General features: G+C 37.6%; 1 protein-coding gene across 3 annotated transcripts in view; it reads left to right on the forward strand.

Annotated features, from left to right (window-relative positions):
- Positions 1-9,058, forward strand: part of tmem248 (transmembrane protein 248) — a 34,173-nt gene extending 25,115 nt beyond the window's left edge. Inside the window, exons 6-8 of one of the 3 annotated variants that reach the window (XM_072243092.1) lie at positions 1,491-1,634; positions 3,652-3,680; positions 7,025-9,058. In XM_072243092.1, coding sequence (XP_072099193.1) covers positions 1,491-1,634; positions 3,652-3,666 — 159 coding nt within the window. In that variant the 3' untranslated portion in view covers positions 3,667-3,680; positions 7,025-9,058. Of the gene's footprint in view, positions 1-1,490; positions 1,733-3,651; positions 3,681-7,024 lie in introns of all 3 variants that reach the window. The other 2 variants (XM_072243089.1, XM_072243091.1) reach the window with 2 other exon arrangements.
- Positions 9,059-9,304: the final 246 nt, after the last annotated feature.

Consider the following 9,304-nt stretch of genomic DNA (forward strand, 5'->3'; position numbering starts at 1 on the left):
CTTAGAAAATGTAAGAGCATAAATGCAGGTTGGTGACTGATTAGTAAAGGGATTCTAAAATTGTTTACAAATATCGTTTGAAACTCTAATCTGACTGACTCAAAGCACATCTGACCCACCAATCTCCCTCCGAGCAGGCAAACTGTTTTCTTTACCCTGGACATTCCCTGGGTAAAGAGGATTCTGAGAATGGCAGTAATCCAACGTATCCTTAGTGTGGAAACACTGTTGACAAAGGTTACAAAAGTAGCCTTAGTAGGTTAATTAACCATAGATGAATACAGATCAAGGTCGGCTTTGGATCTTAGTTATAATTAGTGTATTTCAGATTCAAAGCCAGACCACAAGAGTTGCTGGACCATAGAGTGCCAGACCAGAACGTTTCAACCTGTATTTCATGAGCAAATAGTAACTTTTAATAGGTGGCATAAAAAGTTGAGAAGGATGTCCTTAAATTAAGGCACGTGGAATTCTTGGCTTTAGAGTAGGGGTTGGCAACCTTTTTGCCTCTGTGGGCCGGATTGTGTATTAATGAGCAGATGGTGGGCCAGATAAGTGTCATAAAAAACTTGAAATATGGGAATTATCCATTTAAGTATATCTAGTTATGTTTTGCCTCAAATTAATGAATAACACATGCTAGAAAATCATTTCTGCTTAAGGTTGCCTACCCCTGCTCTAGAGGCATAGAACAGAATATTGAAGAATTTGTGGTAACTTTTTATTAAAAGATGAAATAATAAACACTGCACTTCAAAAATGAGACAAATTTTGGAGAGAATACTAAGGAGTTTTAAAAGAACTGTATTAAGAATGAAAGTTAATCCCTTTTTGGTTGCTCAGAGAGCCATATTATTCTTGTACTGGGTGAAGTAATTAAGTTGATGCACTCCAACAAATAACTAATCCACACTGACTAGATATTTTCCTCAAGATATTGATTTAAAGTTGGTGCAGCATTTTAAAATGTGACTTGCTGCAAAACTGTACAATATTAAGCCAAATGACATTGAGGGTACACAAAAAAAATTCTCTGCAGTCAGGGTTTGGGTGTCAGTTCTGTGGTGAGATTGAAGAAACTTGTATTATAAGGCAAAGTTGAGGGAAATTTGTTGGAGGAGGTGTTAAAATTCAGAGTTCTTATGAAATGAAGTCGGAAAAGGTGAGAGTAATGTGATCATAAATTGAATGGGTGAAGTAAGGGGATTCCAAGGGAATTGAATAATTGAAGGATAAAAATGCAGGAATATTGGATAAGATGAGGAGACTTGGATTGGCTGGTACGTTGCAATAGTAGCTCTGCCAGGATTGGCCAGATTCCTCCTGCCATATCATTCAGTGCTTTTCTGTTCTGAAAACAGTTTAAGTGTGACCTGGAATATCCAACCATACAAAATTGTATACATTTAAGAAAGATTTTAAGACATGAAATTTAAAATTATTTTAATTATAATTTTTGATCTTTAAATATTAGCTTATTTTACTTACAGGATGACCGTTCACTCATTAACTTGCATTTGATGCATACCAGTTACTTTCTCTTTGTAATGGTAATTACAATATTCTGCTATGCGGTCATCAAAGGACGACCAGGGAAAGTGCGGCAAAACAATAGTGAATTCTGTCCAGAAAAGGTAACTCCTTCTTTTTCTGTGACTCGACATGATTTAAAGAAAAATTTTACTCTGATCGTGATGCCAATTAAATACAGGCAATAACACAGTACACAATTGTGAGTATTAAGTTATTCTCATTTTCCTAATTTAAAATAATATATTGTAGCATTTACCTGAATCATCACTACAGACTGGAATTTAGTTTACAACATAAAATTAAGTATTTCTGCTTCAAGTATTAAGCTGCAGATGTATTAACTTGAGTTTATATTTAGATTATCTAATTACAAAATACTGTTTATAGAATGGATTATCTGCTCAATATGCATTAAGACGAGAGTAGAAGTGGGCCATTTGGCCCATTGAGTCTCCTCCACCATTCTTTCATTACTGAGTTATTATTCCTCTCAACCCCATTTTCTCACCTTCTCTCCATAACCTTTGATGCCCTGATTAATCAAGACTCTATCAACCTCTGCTTCAAATATACCTTATGACATGGCCTCCACAGCCATTTGTGACGATGAATTCCAAGGTTTACCACCATGTGGTTAACTAAATTCATCCTCGTATCTGTTTTAAATGCACATTGCTTTATTCTGAGGCTGCACTTCCTGGTCCTAGACTCACCCACTATAGGAAATATCCTCTCCACATCCACTCTGTCTCAACCTTTCAATATTTGATAGGTTTCAATGAGACTCCTTCCCCTTATTCTTCTAAACTCTCGTGAGTACAGTCCCAGAACCATGCCATCAAATGCTCCTCTTGTGTTAATCCTTTCATTCCCAGAATTATTCTCGTGAGCCTCCTCTGGACCCTCTCCAACGTCAGCACATTTTTTTCTTAAATAAGGGCTAAAATTCCTTACAATACTCGTAAGTGTGGTTTGATCAGTGCCCTATAAAGCTGCAGCATTACATTCTTGCTTTTATATTCTGGTCCTCTCAAAGTAAATGCTAACATTGCATTTGCTGCCTTTACTGCCAACTCAACCTGCAGGTTAATCTTTAGGGAATCCTGCTTGAAGGCTTCCAAATCCCTTTTGCACCTCATGATTTTTGAATTCTCTCCAGTTTTAGTAAATAGTCTATGCCTTTATTCTTTCTACCAAAGTGCATGACTGTTACTCCCTGCACTAAATTCCACCTGCCACTTTTTTGTCCATTCTCCCAATCTAAATCCTTTTGCAGACCCCCTGCTTCAACCCTACATGACCCTCTACCTGTGATCGTATCATCCGCATCTTGGTCACAATGTCATCAATTCCATCATCCAAGTCATCGATATATAATGTGAAAAGAGGTGATCCCAATACTGACTCCTGCGGAACACTGGTCACCTGCACCCAACCAGAAAAGGCCCCCTTTATTCCCTGGCAACCTTCGGTTCATGCAAGTATCTTTCCTGTAATATAAAGTTAAAAGGTTCAATTATTATCAGAGTAAACGACTCCAAAATTCTTCAATCTTCAGGTAGCCATGAAACCAAGAAAGAAAAGAAAGGCAGCAACCCCCAAATCTTATGTCCCGGCACAAAAAATTGAACAGGCACATCAAGCCCTGAAACCATCCTCCTGCACAAAAAATGAACAAAATGGATCAGTGTTTTTTTTTTCTGTTTTTACCACGGGGGCTCTTGTGTTGTAGCCTCACATGCGACACCTTGTCATAGGCTTTCTGAAAATCCTAGTATGCAACATCCACTGACTCTCCTTTGTCTATCCTGCTCATTATTTCCACAAATAATTCCTACAGATTGCTAGACAAGATTTCCCCTTAAGAAAACCATGCTGACTTAGGTCTATTTTAACATGTTCCTCTAAATACCCCCAAAAACTCATCCTTAGTAATGGATTCAGTATCTTCCTAACCACTGAGGTCAGGCTAACTGGCCTATAATTCCCCTTCTGCTTCCCTCCCTTAAAGAGTAGGGTGGGATTTACAATATTCCAGTTATCCGGAACCATGCCAGAATTTAGTGATTCTTGAAAGATCATTACTAATGCATCTGCAATCTCTTCTTCCTTTTTCAGAACCCTGGGATGTAGTCCATCTGGTCCAGGTGACTTATCTACCTTCAGACCTTTCCTTAGTAATAGCAACTACAATCACTTCTGAACCCTGACAACCTCGGATTGCTGGCATACTGATAGGGCTTTTCTCAGTGAAGACTGATATAAAATACTTAAGTTCATCTGCCTTTTCTTTATCCCACATGACTACCTCTCCAGTGTCATTTCCAGTGGTCTGATATCAACTTTTGTCTCTATTACTCTTTATAAAGTACAGTAATGTGCAAAAGTCTTAGGTACAAGTTAAAAAAAATCTGTAAAGCGAAGACACTTTCAAAATGATCAAATGAAATGTTATGTATAATTTACTATAAAAAGTAAACTGTAAAATAAAATCAAATCAATATTTGGTTTGACCACCCTTTTGCTTTTAAAACTGCATCAGTTGTTCTAGGTACACTGCCGTGCAGTTTTATAAGAAATTTGGCTGGCAGGTTGTTCCAAGTATTTCTTGAAGAAATTGCCACAGTTCTTTGGCAGACTTTGGCTGTCTCGCTTGCTTCAGTCTCCAGGTAATTCCATGCAGCCTCAATGTTGTATACAGCCATCTGTTACAGAACTTGTTCTTTTCGCTGAAGATGGTTCTGTATGACCTAGGCCTTGTGTTTGGGGTCATTGTCATGTTGCAGAATGAAATTGGGACTGATCAGACGCCTCCCTGATGGTATTGCATGATGAATGAGAATCTGCTTGTACTTCTCAGCATTGAGGGATCCATTAATTTTGACAAGATCACCAACTCTATTTTCAGAAATGCAGTCCCTAATCTGCAGGGAATCTCCACTTTAACTGTTAGCTGCAGACACTCATTCATGTAGCACTCTCCACCTCTTCTGAGGACAAACTGTCTCCTGTTTAAGACAAGAAAATTCAAATTTTAACTCATCAGTCCAGAGCAGTTACCGGTGTTGTTCAGCACCCTGGCCTTTGTGGTTTTGTCCATAGGTGAGTCTCTTGGCTCTGCTTCCATTTTGGAGCAATAGCTTTTTGGCAGCAACTCTTCTATGAAGACCACTTCTGACAAGATTTCTCTGGACTGTACTTGGGCACCAGTGGTTTCCATGCGCTCAGCTGATAGCAGTGCTGGACTTCTGATTTAGAAGGGATGTCGGTTTGATGTGTCTCTTGTCTGCTGCACTCAGTTTCTGTGGCTGACCACTATGTTTCTAGTCTTCAACCTTAACATTTCTTTGTGCTTCTTTAAAACTTGGACAGCACATCTTGAAACTCCTGTCCGTTGCAAAAATTTTGCTTGGGAGAGACCTTGTTGATGCAGGATGACCATCCTGTGTCTTGTCGCTCTGCTCACTCTTCCCATGTGTAAGAAATGATGATTTGAAGGTTAAACTGTCACATTGGCCACACCTTCACCTTTATAGTTTGATTGTCGTTCGCCCAGTTTGATTCCTTCTACTCCTGGTTCTGTTTCAGTTAATTAGTTTAGTTCATTCAACTCATTGTTATTGATCATTAGTTTAATCGTGCACTGGGATCTATACCTACAAAGTAATCAAGTTTTGTTTATTATTTGAAAGGTGATCTATTAATGTTACTTTCTATAACAAAATACAAAATTTTCTCTAACGTTTAAGTTTTCTTGGAAAATGAATATTTGGAAATGTAAAATTTGCTCTTTTCTGCTGACACATTAATGCAGAAGAGAAAATAAAAAAAGAGAATTTATATAAAAAGCTAGGATGCCTAAGACTTTTGCTCAGTGCCATACATATGAGAAACTTCTTCCTCTTTCATTTTATTAACTAGCTACCTTCTTATTTCATCTTTTCTTTCCTTGTGGCTTTTTTAGTTGCCTCCTGATAGTTTCTAAAAGCTTCACAATCCTCTACTTTCCACAATTCTTTTTGCTATATTGTATGCCCTTCCTTTTGCTTTTAAGCTGTTTTTGACTTGTCAGCCATGGTTGCATCAGCCATGGTTGCATCATCCTTACTTTAGAATACTTCATCTATGGAATGTATCTATCCTGCACCTTCTAAGTTGCTGCCAGAAACTCCAGTCATTGCTGTTCTGCCGCCATCCTTGTTAGCATCCCCTTACAATTAACTTTGGCCTGCTCTTCTCTTACGCTTCTGTAATTCCCTTTATTCTACTGCAGTGCTGATACTTTTGACCATAGCTTCTCCCTTTCAAATTGTAGGGTGAATTCTATCATATTATGATCACTGCCTCCTAAGGGTTTCTTCACGTTAAGCTCCCCAAACAAATCTGGTTCATTATACTACAACACCCAGTCCAGAATTGCCTTTTTCCTGGTGAGCTCATCCACAAGCTGCACTAGAAAGCCATCTTGTAGACATTGTACAGATTCCTTCTCATGGGATCCAGCACCAATCTGATTTTCCCAATCTACTTGAATATTGAAATCCCCCATGACTATTGTAACATTGTCCTTTTTACATGCCTTTTCTATCTCCTGTTGTTTGTACCCCATAACCTGGCTACTTGTTTGGAGGCCTGCATATAACACTTTTCAGGGTCTTTTTACCATTGCAGATTTTTTAGCTCTATCCATAGCGACTCTACAATTTCTGACTCTATGTCAACTCCTTCTAAAGATTTGATTTCATTTTTTTAAAAACCAACAGAGACAACCCTCTGTCTACTTGCCAGTACTTTTGATATGCTATGTGTTCTTGGATGTTAAGCTCCCATCTACAGTCTTTCAGTCACGACTCAGTGATGTTCACAGTGATGTACCTGGCAATTGCTAACTGTGCAACAAGATCATTTACCTTATTCCGTATACTGTGTGCGCTCAAATATATCACCTTCAGTCCTGTTTTCATCACCTTTTATGCTTCCTTCCCCCTCCCCCATGTTACAATTCAACTCATCCCACCGGCTGGTTTTGCCCTATCATTTGCCTGCCCTTTCTCATAGTCTCACTAGAAAATTATTGTATTTTATCTCACTGCATCTATTTGTATACCAACCCATCCTCGGCATGACTCCAGTTCCTATCCCCTTTTCAAATTCGCTTAAATATCAAATATTAGAAACCCAAGTTTTACAGTAATAATTAAAATGCAAGCTGAAATGTTAACCTACTGAAAATGATATTGATATATTACTATTTTGTACCTTACTAGACTTTGGTTGCCCAATTGTGAGCTTCACATTTCCTAACTAGGAATGTGTGTAGATAGCAGCATAATCCTGACTTTCTAACTGCTTTGGTTCTAAGTCTGCTTTGGAGTATTAAGTAGTGATTAAGGATAAAAGATAACGAAACAAACCTGGTGACAGATTGATAGTACTCTAGTTTTCCAGCTTATTTGTTTCTATGCACATGATTTTTTCTTTTTTTTTTCAGGTTGCACTATCAGAAGCATAAAACAGCTTCATTCTTGGATGTGGACAGGTAGAAGCATTTGCACATTAAGCCCAAGAGAAAGGGCATTGACGCTTTGAATGCAGTGTGTCCTGCAACGTTGGTTTATTCCAACCAAAGACGTTTTAAGTGCCTGTACTTACTTTGTACATATTTGTAAGGATATATCCAAAACAAATCCATCAATGCATTTCCGTCACATGCTAACTACAGTTTTTTTTTAAAATACAAAAAAAAAACACTTTGCTGCCATACCAGTCAGGACAATAGAAATGAAGTTCACGAAGACTAACCATGCGTTCGGAAGCGATTCCTTTTTTTTTGTTAAAACTTATTGAACCCTTTTGAAGTTTTGAGTTGCAAGAATACTTTCACTGAGGTTGTATCACATGTAAATATGTTGGAAATATGTGCTGTAGTGGTAAATACTGCATTTCTGGCACCAATGGTCTGTTAAGTATTTGGAGTTGATGTGTATATGTGGTTCAGCACAATTATCTCTTGTTAATGCTTGACAGAAAAGTCATCATATTTTGGAAATTTGAAGATTAATGTATAATATAAGTGCATTTTGGTACTGCTTGAGCCTGCAGGAAAGGGATATAGAATTCAGTGTGTATTTTATAATACTGCTATCCAACATAACTGCTTGCTTAGAACTGCCCAGCACTGGCTGTTTAATGTGTATGGCTTGCAAGTGTGCATATTTTTGTTTATTACCATCTTCTAGTCAAAATGTATCGCATGTATAGTACTGTCAGCGAAATGATCCACAAATTGCCTTAATTACCTTCCTATTTCTATTGGCCTTTTTGTTGTCTTCGTCCATAAGTATTCCAAAGTCATTAACTCCTCTCTAATACATAGGGTATCTTCTTTCTCTTGAATCTCTCTTGCTTGTAATGACAGTGATTTATTTGATGTAAGAAATTCCAAAGCTGTCTCAATGTATGGTTTCAGACCTTGAAGCTGTGTGATCCCAGTAGCACCTAAAGATCGTGTTGGCACAGTTTAAATATCAGTAACAGATTTTTGAAATTGGTCTTGCCAGTCGAAACCTTAAATTTCCAAGTTTCTGCAAAAGAATCTATCTTGTACTGAACATATTGTCATTTTGTTCCAGTAAAATTACAGGCCAAATGAGGATAAACAGCTGTTTAGCTACTCTTCATAGTCCCTTAGTTACTTCCCATCATTCATTAACTTTTGAAAATGAGCCTTAGTTATTTGCTGCACTGAACCTGACCCAAGTGGATTGTTTGTTCAATCATTGATAACTGTATGGATCCAGACAGCAGTGAGTTTTTCATTTAAGTGTGAACAAGTCTCTGCATCATAGTGCACTTTTAATCATTATTTTATTCTCCAAGCAAGTTTCTATGAATATCTATATTTCGTACTTTCTGATGTTCGGCTTAGTTTCGGAAAATGAAAGTATTTGATTTTTTTTTTGTCAGACAAACTTTTCAAATGAGCATATGTTTGGTTGTGTTAATGCATAAGTTTGTGGGGATCAAATAGTTTATAGCCTGAGATTACCTGATAGAAAAGAACAAAATATCCCATAAATGCATGCAAAGTGTGCAGGCATAAATTAGGGTCAAGTAAAATACATTTTAGTCCACCAGCCTTAACTGGTGTTTCAGGTTGGCATGTTAGATGCTCCATGTTGTACCTGTGGCACATACTTGGAGGTGGCTTATTTTGCTGCCTTCTGATTTGAATCTGGAGTTGTGCTGATTAAGAGCTATTGCTTAAACTAAGATTGATTGCCTATGTAAGTGTAATTTTTAACCGTAGTTGTGGCCTCAAATCTCAGTTCATTGGTAAAGTGCCTAAGCACTAGTTAGGATGCCCTGTAGTTTGTTTAGGAAGGAAAAGCTTTGTGACTTGTATTGTTGCATGAATGTAATCATAGCACATTATTTTATGACAATCTCTCTCATTTCTGGAATTACTGTGCTTTTGGTAAGATTTGCATATGCTTTTTGCTGAATAAAAGGATCCAATAGTTAAGTGTTGTATTTTCCTTTAATTGGGCATTAACCTGTGATAAGTTATGCTTGTGCATTTCATTGCTTTGGGATGTAAGTTGGTGATTAATTGACTCTGCTTGCTGCAGATCTCAAGAGCTGCCTTAAAAGATCAAGTGATTTTTGGGGTAATGTCTTCCTTTTTTCTACATCAGTTGCCAAGAGGCATCAACTGAAGGTGATTTTTGGCAACCAGTTGTAATGAAGTCATCAATATGACAAAGCTGTC

The sequence above is a fragment of the Mobula birostris genome, chromosome 25, assembly GCF_030028105.1.
Source record: "Mobula birostris isolate sMobBir1 chromosome 25, sMobBir1.hap1, whole genome shotgun sequence".
Lineage (NCBI taxonomy): Eukaryota > Metazoa > Chordata > Chondrichthyes > Myliobatiformes > Myliobatidae > Mobula > Mobula birostris.